The sequence below is a fragment of the Lycorma delicatula genome, chromosome 5 (genome assembly GCF_047948215.1).
Source record: "Lycorma delicatula isolate Av1 chromosome 5, ASM4794821v1, whole genome shotgun sequence".
Classification (NCBI taxonomy): domain Eukaryota; kingdom Metazoa; phylum Arthropoda; class Insecta; order Hemiptera; family Fulgoridae; genus Lycorma; species Lycorma delicatula.
The window spans coordinates 159,821,608-159,837,772 of NC_134459.1; the positions used below are offsets into that span (position 1 = coordinate 159,821,608).

The 16,165-nt window shown below is 32.1% G+C and overlaps 1 protein-coding gene across 8 annotated transcripts in view; it reads right to left on the bottom strand.

Moving 5' to 3' along the window:
* The window catches only part of AMPdeam (AMP deaminase), a 253,902-nt gene that overhangs the window by 126,335 nt on the left and 111,402 nt on the right, over positions 1-16,165 (bottom strand). For all 8 annotated transcript variants that reach the window (XM_075367427.1, XM_075367432.1, XM_075367431.1 and 5 more), the window contains exon 2: positions 14,725-14,884. In XM_075367427.1, coding sequence (XP_075223542.1) covers positions 14,725-14,884 — 160 coding nt within the window. The remainder of the gene's footprint in view (positions 1-14,724; positions 14,885-16,165) is intronic.

Here is a 16,165-nt window from a genome sequence, read left to right on the forward strand (position 1 = left end):
AGCGAAGCGCAGCAATTGTGCTATTCATACAAACTACTGAATATTAACTGGACAGTTATTCTTAATAAAATCGCCAAAATCATTTGGCGATTTTTTGTAGCGATTTTTATTCCGTCTGTAAAGAAAATTTTGGGGTAACACTAATGTAAAATTGATGTAACATAACAATATTTCGTTAAAAGCATAAAGTATAAAAATGTATAAGTATAGATTGTGAACGAAACTTATCCGATGGTTTTGCTTCTGCCATTGGTCAATGGGAAGCAGAAGGATAATAGTTTTCATTGTTTTTTAAAGATTTTTTTTTACGAATTTTATACAATATAAGTGACTTCTTCGAAAATTACAAACAAAAATTATCAGGATTCTAATTCAATCAAAATAATAACGTTAATTTCAAAAAAGATAATACGCAAATGATAATCAAATACAACTGAAGCTTCCCATTTGTAACCACTAAGCTACTTATACAACCGTATGAGACCTATTTAATGACTGTATGAACATATTGATTTACATAAGCACCGCAGTCGGTCTATTATCTACCGAGCAGTAACTATTATTATATACAAAGGTGAATGACCAACGGAATATGATAAAAACTTGCAAAAAATAAAACCTCCAATTCATTTACGACTAAAAAAGGATCTGTTAAAAAGTTTAGAAAGATAAAAAATATATATTGAAATTAATTAATAACCCATCTCCGTGGCAGAGTAGTAGCGTCTCAATCTTCATCCGGAAGGTCCTGGCTTCGAATCCAGATCAAGTACGGAAGTTTTTTCATGTATTTCCATGCACAAGGATCGAGATAATGAATTAATCATCAATAAAAAAATAAACTTATACATTTTTAATTATTTAAACGAATCGGAGAACGGATTCTGTTAAGTGAATCCAAGTATGGACAAAAATACGACATTGCAAAATTATCATCTCGCATAAAAAAAGGTTATAAATATAACAATAAAATTCACGCGTCCACATTAGTTTTTACAAATATAGCTTTTATAAGTCATCGAATATATATTCTGATGCTTGTGAAAATAATAATGATAAATAAAAATTAAAGCCTGTTCAATTTATAAAAACTATCATTGTAATTTCTTCAAAACAACAGTTGGTCAATACAGGATTCAAAACTTTGAGTGATCTGAAAAATGCGGGTTTCAAAATAGTCGGCCTCCATCGTAAAAATAGTAGTTATAGCTGTTAACGGTTACCCGCCCTTCGTTCGGGTAAAAAGGTATTTCTCCCGGTTCTTAGCCTTACCCGACACAAATACCACTAAGAGGTGACCGTACTTTGTTTGGTTCTTTTAATTTTTTTCATCTTTTTTTTGTCAAGTTACAGGGGGCAGGCGCAGTCAGCTTCATCGCACACACAGTAGCAGTGGCAGTTTTGGTTAAGCCGCCGTCCCGTACACCGTCGCACCCCTTAAAAAATCAAAATTAAACAAAAAAAAAAAAACGCGAAAATGATTTTTAACATTTATCTGAAGAGTATTTTTAAGGCAAATTGAATGAATATCTCGTTTAGTATAATCGGAGAAAAATTTGGAATCATTTTTCAAAATTTTGATCTCTTTCTTACACCTTAAATTGTACTCTTTTCTTCATCCCTTCAAAAAGGTCGAAATTTGAAAAATTTAGAAATTGGTATCGAGATATTCAAATGAAGATTACACACACCAAAAATCAAGTAGATATCTTCTTCATTTGTACCGAGAAATGAAAACAAAAATAGCCGGGTTTCAAAAAAAAATAAAAAATAAATTTTAACTTTAAACTTGGAATTTCAAAATATTTTTTCTTAGTGTGCTTTTACACCGTAAAGACATATATATAGTAGTACAAATTTTCATCGATTTATTTTCAGCAGTTTTTGCTGGCGTTGATAATGAATCACTCACATGTTCTTTTACAGGTATATATAACAAAAGAGCCGGGGTAATGAATAATTAGTTAATACATATTTAAATTATGAAAAAAGAATTTAATAGAAATACAGGTAAATTTGGATTTTTATACATTAAAATTAAAAAGAAATATTACAAGTAGACTGAAAGAAACTAGAAAAGTTTTTAAACAGAAAACAAAGTAACTTATCAAATATCAGAGACGGAATTTACAGAGAAATATTTTTAATTAGCGCTTTTACTTTCAATGGACAATAGAAAACTTGAAAGATAATTTATCTTCTCAAACGTTGTTCTTAATTATAACTACAAATTCTGTCCTATTTTTATAAAGAGCGAGAACCGAAATAGCAATTTTTTAACGCCGCCATGACGAACCCGACCATCTCGAAAAAAAGGTTGACACAATAATAAATTCCCTGTCGTTGAATACAATCAAAACTAACCTTAGTCTTTCAATAACAGATGAAACCATATAAGTAAACTAAACGAAAAACGCGGCACTAATTATAAATACTTTTATGCGATTCGATTTATTTCACATAGATTGAAACTCATGACGGAGAAAAGAAGGCGGTTTTAAAACTAAATTTTTTATCAAGAGTATTTAAGAAAGACGGAAGATTTGTCTTCACAAATATTCAACGAAATATTTTTTTCTTTAACATTATTAGACTGTAATTGTTTTATTGTAACTTAATAAAAACGATACTGTTTGCCGTATAATCATCCATTTTTTATTTCTTTAGCGTATTTTTAATGGTAGGAAATAAAAAATAAGCAAACGAATTGATAAAAGGAATAGGAAAAAAACAATTTACGAAAATATAATTATATGAATTCATTAAGGAAGTTAATAATCGAGAATTAACAGCCTTTCTTACAAGTTACCAATTTTGTACCTTTTTCCCGAATGAAGATAATGTATACCGTTGTTTTCATGAAATCTCTTTAAAAAAAGTAAAGCAGTTTAGTAATAACAACTCTATTAATTTCCGGCCTCCGTGGCGCGAGTGGTAGCTTTTCATCCGAAGGTCCCGATTCGAATACCGGTCAGGCATGACAATGACATTTTCACACACGCTACCAAATCATTCATCTCATCCTCTGAAGCAATAACTAACGGTGGCCCCGGAGGTTAAACAAAATAATAATCACGTTATTGAAAATGCAAACTGCAGTGAAAAATATTCCAAAAATATTGTCAAATGTTACGGAGAAACTTTCAGGACGTATTCTACTGGTGAAAATAATGAAAAATAAAGGAAATGTTTTATTTTTGAGTTACGGCTGGCGAAAGATTTCGCCCGGATTTCAGCTCTTCTAATAAAAATAAGCCCTACTATAAATTTTGGGACACATATTAAGGAGTAAAATTGGTGGTTTTTTATGTAATTTGAGCTGGAAAATAGGATAAAACAGATACTTAAAGTGTTACTCCAGTAGTTTTTAAGATAAACGACGTGAAATACAAAATTCGGTGTCGAAAAGAAAGTTTTTTTTTAGGTTTGCAGTACAATAGCTTTGTTAAATGACTAATAAATGCCGAAGATGGTGTTTTGTTAGTAAGAAAACTTTTAAAACCAATCGGGTTGGTCTAGTGGTGAACGCGTCTTACCAAATCAGCTGATTTGGAAGTCGAGAATTCCAGCGTTCAAGTCCTAGTAAAGCCAGTAATTTTTACACGGATTTGAATACTAGATCGTTGATACCGGTGTCCTTTGGTGGTTGGGTCTCAATTAACCACACATCTTAGGAATGGTCGAACTGAGATTGTACAAGACTACACTTCACTTACACTCATACATATCATCCTTCGAAGTAATGCCTGTCGGTGATTCCCGGAGGCTAAACAGAGTATCATCAGGGAAAGCTATACATATATCATCCTCATTCATCATCTGAAGTATTATCTGAACGGTAGTTACCGGAGGCTAAACAGGAAAAAAATAAGAAGTAACAAAATTTGTAGAGAATTTAATTCTGAGAAAACAAATGTAAATACAGGCAGTAATAAATAAATAAAAAGTTTTAAAATCAGTTTTTTGTTGAAGCAAAACAGACGAAAAATAAATAGAAAATCATATTTTTCTTTCTGTACCTAATAAGCATTCTTTTTAAAAACAGATACGCTAATTACTGAAAATAATTTTAAAAGAAATACAAAACTTATAAAATAATATTCTAGCTGAGTATATTCAATAATTTACCAGGTAAAACTAAATTAAAAAATGTATGTTACTTTGGAAATATTTAAAAAGATTTTATTGTATACGATGGCAATGCTAACAGCTAATCAATAATGAAAATTGTGTACTTCATTTGATTCTGATGTTATACATTATCACAAGATAAAATAAGTGTAGTGTTTCATGTCGCAGTGTAAAAATAGCGTTTTAATTTTCTAACGACGAATATGCCGATATAATTTTTGTTTATGGATTTTGTAACGGAAATTCTGAAGCTGCTCGAGGTGAATATCAGGAGAATTCTCAAAAACGTGATTCAGCTGGATTCCGAGACGGTCGACTCAAGATTACAAATAGCAGTAAAATCCACATTTGTAACCTATATTTAAACATCAACAACGGTTTTTAAGGGAAGATAATGCTTTTTTACACGACATAATAACTTATGATTAACTAGGATTCATCATTTAGAAGCTGGAATCCCAACATTAAAATGCGGAATGGAAACATCAGACTGTCCACCAGGAAAAATGATGCTAAAAGTATTTTGGAAATATAAAGGCACAAATTTATTTGATTTTTTGGAAGACTAACGTACAATCATCGACTACTACTGTTACTGACACGCTAGAAAATAAAGTAAAATCCACAATAAGAAACATAACATCCTGGTTCTGCTTTAAAAGCAAAATTCTTTTGCATGATAGCACCGGCCACCGTAGCACTTAAATATTACTGGAAGCGATTCAAATGTAGGCTCGTGAAATTTTACCACATTTATCTTACAATTCCGATCTCGCACCGTAAATTGTTTTTTATTTGGTCCTTTCAAAAGGTTTTTACGTGAAAACAAGTTCGGCAACAAAGAGTAGGTCAAATTCCTTACTACTAGAATAAGAAAGCTCACAAAATATAAGTTACAATCAAAAGTTTAATAATTATTAATAAATCAGTATATTTAAATTTAAAAAAAAAAGTTAAAAGAAAAAGGGGAAATGAAGTCGAATTTGAACCGATGTGCCTTTCCCTTATAAGATCCAAATATTTCATTAATTAAAATTTTATTTCGCTATAATTCTGGAACCAATAAAAATAAGTACCATTTATGATGTATCGTTGAAAACCTCTCAATAAGGGCTTATTACTACAATTAAGAAAAAATTCAAATTTCTTTGGATTTTGGGCATTTTTGGTTTACTTGCAATCAAAAGCGGAGGTGCACAACTAGCTGTTAGAATAGTTCTAAATACAAAGTTAGTCCTAAATACATATAACCGGGGATTAAGTTGAAATGCAGCGTGAGTTTGATTATCATTGAATAAACTATTATTTTTTTACAGTCATATGTCTCTTTAAAGACCCTGGTGTACTGAAAATAACCAATAACAGATGGCTACAAGTTACAAATGGATGGTTACCGTTTTATCAATTATTTACTTTTTTTTTGCTATATAAAAAGAAACATCATTGCATGTGCATTGCATCGCATCATATCATTGCATGTGTTTGCATCAATCACTGTGTGTGATTGCCAACCAAAAATGCCCAAAATCAAAGACATTTGGATTTTGACTTTTCCTTAACTGTTGTAATAAGTCCTCAGTGAGAGCTTTTCAACAATACATCATAAGTGGTACTTATTTTCATTGGTTCCAGAGTTATAGCCAAATAAAATTTTAATTAATGAAATATTTGGATCTTATAATGGGCACATGTACAAATTCGACTTCATTTCCCTTTTTTTCTTTTAATTTTTTAATTTAAATATACTGATTTATTAATAATTATTAACTTTTGATTGTAAATATTTTTTACGATAAATAATAATTCAATAACAAAAAAAAAGAAAAAAGTCAGAAGTTATTAGTGAAATAAAATTTTATGTAATTTTAAAAATGTGTATATGTAATTTAATAGGCGTGTAAGGAAGTTATGTGGTGCCCACATCAGATTTTTTAGATTTACTGTCATTATACCTACTACATTAAAAAGTAAATTAATATAACCTAACATAGTGGATACGCTTATTCTAATAAACTGCACTTAAACTATAAATTATAACGACGAACGATAAATATTAACGAAATTTTTGGTCTATAAAGGTCTACAAATTGTAAAGCGCAATAGATGTGACAAAGCAAAGGTTATAATATTTATTCTTTAATTATATCAACTTTCGCACTCAAATTCACACTACAAATAAATAAATTAAATAAAAAGATTTTAAACTACACACATCGAACAGGTTTGTTCAGTTCTTAATCCTTCTTTATTTTGTTTTTTTCTTTTATTCCTAATTTAAGAAAAACAAAAACACAATCCTCAAAAGGCCAATGAAAATGATTCTTCGAGTCACACATCTGATGAAACGTCATTCAAAAAAAGCATTCTTCTCATGAACACCGAAAATTAACAGTAAAAAATTGGTAAAAACTTAATTTTTTACTCTCGGCTGAATAATTATTTTTTGTTAAATCTATTTTTTTTTGTTTTTGTTTTTAAATTTACGTGCAAATTGATTTCTTTACTATGGTCTATAAAAAAAATTAAGTTATACTTCCAATTAAGGATGATGAAGAAAAAATGATGTATACAAATAAAATAAAACAAAACAAAAAAATATAAGGGTTGACCTTAAACTGTTTTAAAATCATATGATAACATCATAACGTGTTATTGTTGGCGCTAAGAATGAAACTTAGAAATATTCCTAAACATCGCGTGATAAAAGGTATAATATAGCTTTACAAGTAAACAAATCTGCGCATAATTGAACTGTAAGAAAATACAATAGAGTATAAAAGATCGATATTAGAAGGCGCTGGCTGCTGCTACTATATCTCACCCAATGTTTATTTTCTTATGGAAAAATAATTGTACTAGAAGCGGGCGAGTTGATGTGCTGCTACCGTTTCGAAGTCGCATTCGTCACGAAATCGTACTAACTATGAATAAAGATGTACTTTACGTTTCAGTCATCACAACCGCACAAAATTTGAACTCGAAAATCGGTGTCAATAGCAAATGATTAATATATTACGTCTTATTAACTACGTATACATTATTGAAAAAATTTCCGGTTTGTCTTTTTTATCTTCTTTTTTTTGCCAATTAGAAACATAAACAAGTAAACGTTAACAAAAGTATTGTTGATATTTTTCCCGCATTTGATAATGTTAATGCATAATATTTAACTACTCTACGAGTAAAAATGATAATTTTTATTGCAAGCATGGTGTTCGGATTTAGGTTTCTTTAATTTTTAAATACTGTTTACATATTTATATTTTGATATTATCGTTTAAATTTTGGAGCGCTTTAATGTATTTAATAGGATTTTTAAATTTAAATATCTCCGGCTTCGGTCGGATTCATTCGGATATTTACAGAACACACGGCTCCTTTCGTATGCATTCGACTGTTGACGATTCAGAGACTCCTTTCAGATGCAATCGACTCCTGACGACATCACTCGGCTCATTTCGGATACACTCAGCTCTTGACGAAGCAGCGGCTCCAGCAACATTATTTAAGCAATTCCATCGTCATTCATTATTCGTTCTACAGTCGTCACTCTTGCTCAGTTCCAGCCAGTCGCCTACAGATAGCAATCGCATTCAGTAAATATCCCAGTTCATAATTCGATTATAATAAACATTTAATAATATATAAATAATTCATCTACTAGTTCAAGCATATTAAACATTCAATTTATACTTACAAAAGTACTTTCAAATATAATAAAGAATTGATAATAACATCGACTTCTGACTTTAATTATTTAAGAATCACCGCCGAACTTCATTTGTTCGTACATCACACATGGTTTTAAGGAAGGCCCATCCTGATCCTCAACTTAATTTTAGAATACAGGCTTACTGCGGAAGAATAAAGCTGCCTAATATTTTAAAAAGAACTTTGAGATCCCTCTTGAGATAAAGGAAGAAGTGGAAGTCGCACGGAGCCAAATCTGGAGAGTATAGCGGATGCGGAATAGGCTCAAACTTCAGTTTGTTGAGAGCCATCAGAGAGAGTTTGCACGGTACCCATCGTGCACAGATTTTACGGTAACCCAATCGCTTGATAGTATGGCCTACTCGTTCTTTAGATATGCCTAACTGAATAGCGATGCATTGCTGGGCGATTTGCCGGTCACTTTGAAGCAAATCGTCCACCTCCTTTCGTTGTTTCGTCAGTTACAAAAACTAGTCGTCCGCTGCGAAGTGCGTCCTCAATTTTCGCTTTACCAGCTTCACATTCGCGAAATTTCAACGCCCACCTATTCACAGTACTCCTGTCAACAGTTTCACTACCATAAACCGCTTTCTAACGATGAAAAATATTCGTAGGATTCACATTTTCTGTTGTTAAAAATTCGGTTACTGTGTGCTGTTTTAACCGTGTTGACATATTGACCGTACTCGACTCCATTTTAACTGCTATAGAAAACAATCCGGTAAACGGATTTCAACGCATTATAGCAGGTTTATAGAGGGAGATTTTATCTATCATGTGCTGCCACGCTCAACTCGATAGGACCTTTTGTCTCCGTGTAGCACGCTAGTGCGGAAAATTTATCAGGCGAACTCGTAATTTACAGGTGAATAAAAGGGGTGATAGATGAAGACTGATTCGGTTTCAGAAAGAGCACGGAAAGAAGGGAAGCCATTCTGCATTTAAGCCCTATCTTAGAAGGCGAGATTAAAAAGAATTAAATCACATGTGTGACATTTGTAGATCTGGATAAAAATTTCGATAATGTGAAAAAAATAAAATGTTTAAAGAAAATTCCGACTTACCTATCGGGAAAAAAGAATTATTTATAATTTGAACGATTACTAGACAGCAGTGATGAAAGCGAAAAAACTGAGAAATGCTAGTTCCAATTAAAAACTGAAAGAGATAAAGATTTAAGTGTCACTGTTGTTTTTCAACTTGTAAGTAAAACAGGTGAATACAGTAATTACCAGAAAAATATGTGTAAGAAACTATAAAAAGAAAAGTAATAATAACATTCTTCTTTAGGCAAAAATAACGACTTTTGATAAAATTCATACATGCATTTATTGTTAGGTATGAAAATTTTGTTTTAAAATTGATAATACCCAAACAAAGTTAAATACTGATATAAAGGGTCATAATATAAGAGAAGAAAAAATATGCTTTATAAGAAATAAAATTACACATATAGTATGCAATGTTGATATAAAACGCAGTCTAGTTCAAAATCAAGGAGAACTTTTCATGTGATAAAGAAGTTTCCCGGTACCAAATAAACATCTACGAATTAGAAGAAATTCTAAGTAGTATTTCTGTGGAGCGTAACGTTTTCGGTAATGAAATATGGACGATAGGGGGAAAAAACACGGATTTGAATACTAGATCGTGAATACCGGTGTTCTTTGGTGGTTGGGTTTCAATTAACCACACATCTCAGGAATGGTCGAACTGAGAATGTACAAGACTACACTTTATTTACACTCATACATATCATCCTCATTCTTCCTCTGAAGAATTATCTAAACGGTAGTTACCGGAGGCTAAACAGGAAAAAGAAAAGGGGAAAAAAAGAAAAGAATGGAATATGAATTGTTGCAAAACGGTACTGAAAATCAGTTTGATCGATAAAATTAGAAATGACGAAAAAAGAGAAATTTCTAGTCGAATACCGTAAAGAGACAAACTAGGCTAGGGAGTCGTATTAAGACATTCAGGGTTAGTTAAACCGGATGACAGAGGAACAAGTAAAAGAAAACAAAAATTAGAAATATATATAATTGAGAAAAAATATATTAACAATTACAAAACTAACATCGATTTAGTTTTAATTAACACCATTATAAGCATTTGAATTTTAATTAATAAAATTGATTAATTACAATTATTATTTTATAAGGTGGTGTGGTAGCATCATCGCCTTCCATCCGGAGGCTCTGGATTCGGTCGGGCATGACATTTTAACACGCGCTACAAAATTCATTATCATCCATCGCTAACTTTTATTAAGCGTCACTCTATTGTTATGGCATAAATAAATATTTTTTTTGTAATTGTAAGGCCGATATCTTAAATCGTCTAACATAGTTAAAAAACTATTAAATCACAAATAGTCTATTTTAATAAATTAAAGAAAAAAAAATTAAAAACCTATCCTCTACGTATATGAGAATGAAATTTAAAAGCGATTGCGCAAAACAGTAAAACGTTTATTTATTAAATTCATTTTTTTGAAGTTGAAGCTTTATCAATATTTTTCATACCTTATTCAAAAGGTTAAATTCGTTCAAATCTCAATCAACATTAAATATATTGATCCAAACTGTATCCTGATAACGATTCATTTACAGAAAGAATAAAACAACAAATAAAATCAAGTAGTAGCTAAGTTGAAACAGTTAGAAAATTAAAAATTTATATAAGTCAAATTAAGAATGGGAACGATTTTTTTTATCCTTTTTTTATTAAATAGATTTTTATTTCTTTTATCAGTTAAAAACCACGCGCACGTCCAACTTAGTTCAGATATACCCGCGTGCGTATATTTTTAAAAATTCTAAACAAATTCATATAGGATTTAGTACTGTTTATTTTTAGTAAAATGTATGGATGTATATATTATTTATTTATTATTTTTAATTAAAAAAAGGAATAAAAATAACTGCCGAACAGTCTAATTATTATTACTATATTAGATTATCTCCCTTTACTATCTTTCCACTCCTCATATTGAAATTTTTAGGACATTAATTAAAGAGCAGAATTAATGAGTTCTTATTGTTTACCTGAAAAATCGAATAAAATAGGTCGCATAACCGTATCTGTAGTAGGTTTTCAGAAATCTTTGGTGAAAACCAATAAATTGGGAAGAAACCCCTGTTTTTTATGTTTGACGTACAACAACTTTGGTAAATTGGTAATAAACACGTAAAACCTTGAAACAAAAATTTTACAGAATTTAATTCTGAACGGATGGTGTGATATATCGAATAAAACAAAAGAAAAATTAGAATTTTATTTAGAAATATTACATTACTATATTTGTCAGAAAAGTACTTATTTAATGTAAACAAAAACTAATTATATTTTGGCGAAGTGAAAAATTTGAAAAAATAAAATTTACTATTAATATTAAAAAAAAAAAACTGGAAAATAGAAGACAATTTTAAAATAAAAATTACTTAGATAATAATTTGTCTATTACTGGTAGAAATACAATAAATTATTTTAAAAATTATTATTGCAAAGTTGGCAGCAAAATAACACCAGCTGATCAACAATGCACAATACCACATTAGTGTTCATATCATTCCGTAAGGTACATTGCGTATATCGATCGGTTACTCTGACGTGTGCTGTCATTAGCTAAGGTTTTCTGCGAATTTTAGTAGGAACGTAATCGGTTTGACCTTGAAGTAATAAAACTTATTTCTAACACAGGAATATCCTTTTTGTGTGTAATGGTAACGCTACAGCTGGTGTAGTAGAATATGAAATAAGTTTTCCGAATCGCAGGATTCCAGATCCCAAAACTTTCGGCGCGACTTTTCGCAATCTTTGGGAAACAGGTTCGCCACGTAGTATGCGAAACTAGTATCGTACCTACGAACGATCTATCTAGCAAGACGCCGGTATGGATGAAGTTATTATTGATGCAGTTCAGCGCAGTCCCGGCTTCAGTACACCATGTTTTACTATGCGGATCGGAGTTTCGCACTTGATGGTTCGGAGAACATTAAAAAAAAAAAAATTTATCCCGTATTGTAAACGACCAGTTCAACATTTATACCTAAGAGAGAATCAATGTGGCGACAGCCGCATTGTCGGACCGTGTGGGAGTTTCTAGATGCGGTTGCTTTGTTCAACCGGCATCCGTAGTTTACCGAAGGAAAAGACTCTTACCGCATTGCCGTGGGAAGCTAACCTTGAGTATGTCTGACCATCAGCCAATTATTATGACTCCAAGCGCTATAAAGTGGTGGACGGGTACTTGCTGGCATTCAGCGACCTAGGCGTGGCAGCAAATTACCGTCTTGACGACATAAATTTATTTATTTAAGTATATATATTTTTAGTAGTTGACGGGGTGCGCCTACCATTTTAGTTATAAATGAAAAGTGACCGGTTGGGACATGTAAGCCTGTGGTGTATGGCACCGCGCTTAGCTCCCTCACGCTGTTAGGTAAGCTCTAGGAACAATTTAGAGCACTGGACGCTAAACTGTTTCGAGGCTCAGTAGCCGTTTGCGATACAGACATTCGGTCTTATGCTTTAGGGCGACCGAATGGGGTGGTGACGGGAGAAATGCCAAGCAAACCATACACCTAGGAGACGGTCAGTTTCGCTTATAGTTCGGCAACTGGTGGAATACAAATCTACAACTCTACAACTATGTTTTATTTACCGACGAGGAAAATTTCACTCGGGATGGCGTCAACATCTTACGTAATGAGCATACATGGGCAGAAATAAATCCTCATGTAAAGGTGAAAGGCAACTTTCAACACCGTTTTAGGGTCAATATATGGTGCCGGCTTTTTCACGAGCAGTTGTTTGGGCCGTTCATATTATCTGGCCGCTGAAATGTTGAGGTCTACTTGCACTTTCTTCAAGAAGAATTGCTGCAGCTGCTTGAAGAAGTTCCTCTTAACGCTGAGACGCAAAGTATACTTCCCGCTTCCACGATGGCGCGCCTTCCCGCTTCTCTTGTGCCGGTTCCACTCAAATCATCACTTCCCTGAGAAATGGATCGATCATGGAGGTCCACACTCCTGACCACCAACATCACCTTTACATTTTTAAATCTTGGTATGGATGAAACTATTGTATACAAAACAAAATACATTCTCGTGAGTAATTAATTGTCCGCATTATGGATGCGGCTGAGCAATTTAAAGACAGCACTGAAGAACTAAATCAGAAGCGCGCGAAAAAATGTGTTTAAAATAGCGGGCTCATATTTGAACATTTATTATAAACTGTACGTATAATGCACTTTGGTCTACTGTATGACGAACTGCGAATGTACAAGACTACACTTCATTCACACTCATACATATCATCCTCATTCATCCTCTGAAGTATTATCTAAACGGTAGTTACCAAAGGCTAAACAGGAAAAAAGAAAGAAAAAGGTCTACTGTATGAAAATAAAATTCCTATTTTTTCTTTGTTTTATCCAATATATCTTATATCATTCTGTTCAGAATTAAATTCTCTACAATTTTTGTTTAAAGGTTTTACGTGTTTATTATTCATTTAAAAAAGTTATTGTACTCAAACATAAAGAAAAACAGGGGTTTTTACCCCAATTTACTGGTTTCACCACAGATTTCTCAAAACCTACTACAGATACGGTTCTGGAACCTATTTTATTCGATTTTTCAGGTCAAAATCCATAAAAAATCATTAATTCTGCTCCTTAATTAACATCCTAAAAATTTCAGTATGACCTCATTCCACTGGAGTAGGTGAAATTCGAACAAAATCTTTCATTAACCGTAACTCGCAAACGAAGAATTTCAGGACATATGTTTATATGAACTTTTTCAATTATTTTCACGAATAAAATAGGTTATGAAACTCCCAGGAGAACTTCGTGATACACCCTGGATAGAAGTTAACTAAATTTCATCAATGTAGATTAAAATCGTAGACTTACGTGCAAGTTGATGAACATACAAAATCCACCTTGTTGGTCTAGAGGTGAACGCGTCTTCCCAAATCAGCTGATTTGGAAGTCGAGAGATCCAGCGTTCAAGTCCTAGTAAATCCACTTATTTTTACACGGATTTGAATACTAGATCGTAGATACCGGTGTTCTTTGGTGGTTGGGTTTCAATTAACCACACATCTCAGGTATGGTCGAACTGAGAATGTACAAGACTATATACACTTCATTCAAACTCATACATATCATCATCCTCATTCATCCTCTGAAGTATTATCTAAACGGTAGTTACCGAAGGCTAAACAAGAAAAAGGAAGGTGATCAACATACAAACAGTCATACAATAAAAACTTAACTAAAAATTTAATATTTTTTGACTCAGGGAACTCAAAAGTCGAGAAATAAGTTATAAAAACCAGACGGGATCACGGTTTGAACGATACAATCATTTTCAGTTTTAATTTATAACAACAGCCGGGTGTGAAACAAATAATACAGAACAAGCAGAGCAACATATTAGTTATTGATTTATTAGACACCTGTTAACCCCATTTTAATCAAATAAAAAAATCGGAGAAGCCGAGAGCAATTAATCATAAAATTAGGTAGGGCAGAGCCCACACACTACAACCTAAAACATGACTGCTGATCTCCAATTTAAATGCTAACAGAATTTTAAAGCAGTTTATATTAATTATTTAAATACATTACTTTTCTGAATTTAATTACCTATATTAATTACGCGTTCAGCCGAATTTTATTCATTAACAAACATACATTTCTTTTTATATAATAACAAAGTTACTTCCACGCATAATTTGAATAACAAAATGTACTGAATAGTAAAAATAAATAAAAAAATATTTCAAACAAAATATATACACATAATAGCAAAATATCTCATAAAATAGATAATAAATTTTTTTTTGACCATGAAATAAGCTACTTACTTTGGTGCAAGATGTCTCTGTATGGCAAGTTTATTTTCAATTTGTTCAATTGGAAATTGTGGCACTTCGTACGGTGCTGAAATCTCATTTGATAATTCAGGATGAGATGCATAGTGGGCATGTCCGGCAATAGAATTCACAAACGGAGGACTTTCACTATCTGAAACGAAACAAAATTAAGAAAAAATATTTAAAAAATTAAGAAAAAATATAATTATTAATAGATATTAAACGGTCACTGTATAAACCAAAAAAAATATGTAGAATATTTATAAATCTTAATCAAAAATCAAGTAACTCATAATAATATAATAGCCTATAAGTAAAAGTACGAGGGTAAGTCATTTTTTTTCTTTTTTTTTTTTAACCTCCGGGACCACAGTTAAGTTTTATTACCTGAGAGGATGAAATAAATGATTTGTAGCGTGTGTGAAAATGCCATGCCAAACCGGGATTCGAACCCGGGACCTCCGGGTGAAAGGCCGAGACGTTACCACTCGCGCCAAAAAAGGCTAAAAAGGACAAACGTCTGATCGATGTATTTGGCGAGGCGAGTAATAGGTCTTTGATTTCAGTGACTGTATCTGTATTCAACACTGACGCAGATATTTTGTGTTCGTTTTTATTAAAGAACCGGTCTCTCTAAATTTTGCAACTAACCTTAATACTGATGTTTTGTTAGGAGCTGGTTTACCCGGGTACTTATGGCGAAACAAATCTTGCACTGCAACCGCTGATTTCGTACTGAAGTACGACTCAACAATGAAAACACGTTCATCTAGCGAAAAACCATCTTGTCTCTAGCAATATACTGAACGTTATGATTACATTGTTGTTACTATCGGTAGTGTTCTACTGCGTCGCCGCGATGTTTAGATGTTGGACGAGTCCATTTCAGTAACGAGTAGGGGAGTAAGCTTGACTTTTGAAATTTCATGGATGAGTGATTGATGGGTTGCGTTTTATATGGGACACCCTGTATATACATTTGAGCTGACAGTGGTTTTGGGGTCTTAGGGATGTGAAATGCAAAGATATGACGAATTTTCCGGAAGTCAAATCATGGTAACCATTAGAATAGGTTGCTTTCTTATGAAATCTACCTAAAATACACATTTCACTAAATAGGTCAGATCTAGTCAAAGTGTCAATGTAGCAATAAAAATTAAAATAAGTACTTGTAATTTGTTGCATACAACTTCGTTACAAAACATAAAACTATATATTAATTAAAAATAATTTGTTTTTTATCTTCAGATGAAGACAGATGAAGTTAAAATATATATATATATATATATATATAAACACACACACACCTGGAATAAAAGAATGCCAAGGTCGATCTTTTATCTTTATTATGAAGGTGAGAGATTAAGAGAGTTATACGATCAAACAGAACGGCGAATATATAAAGCTACAATATAATAGTAAATATTAACAA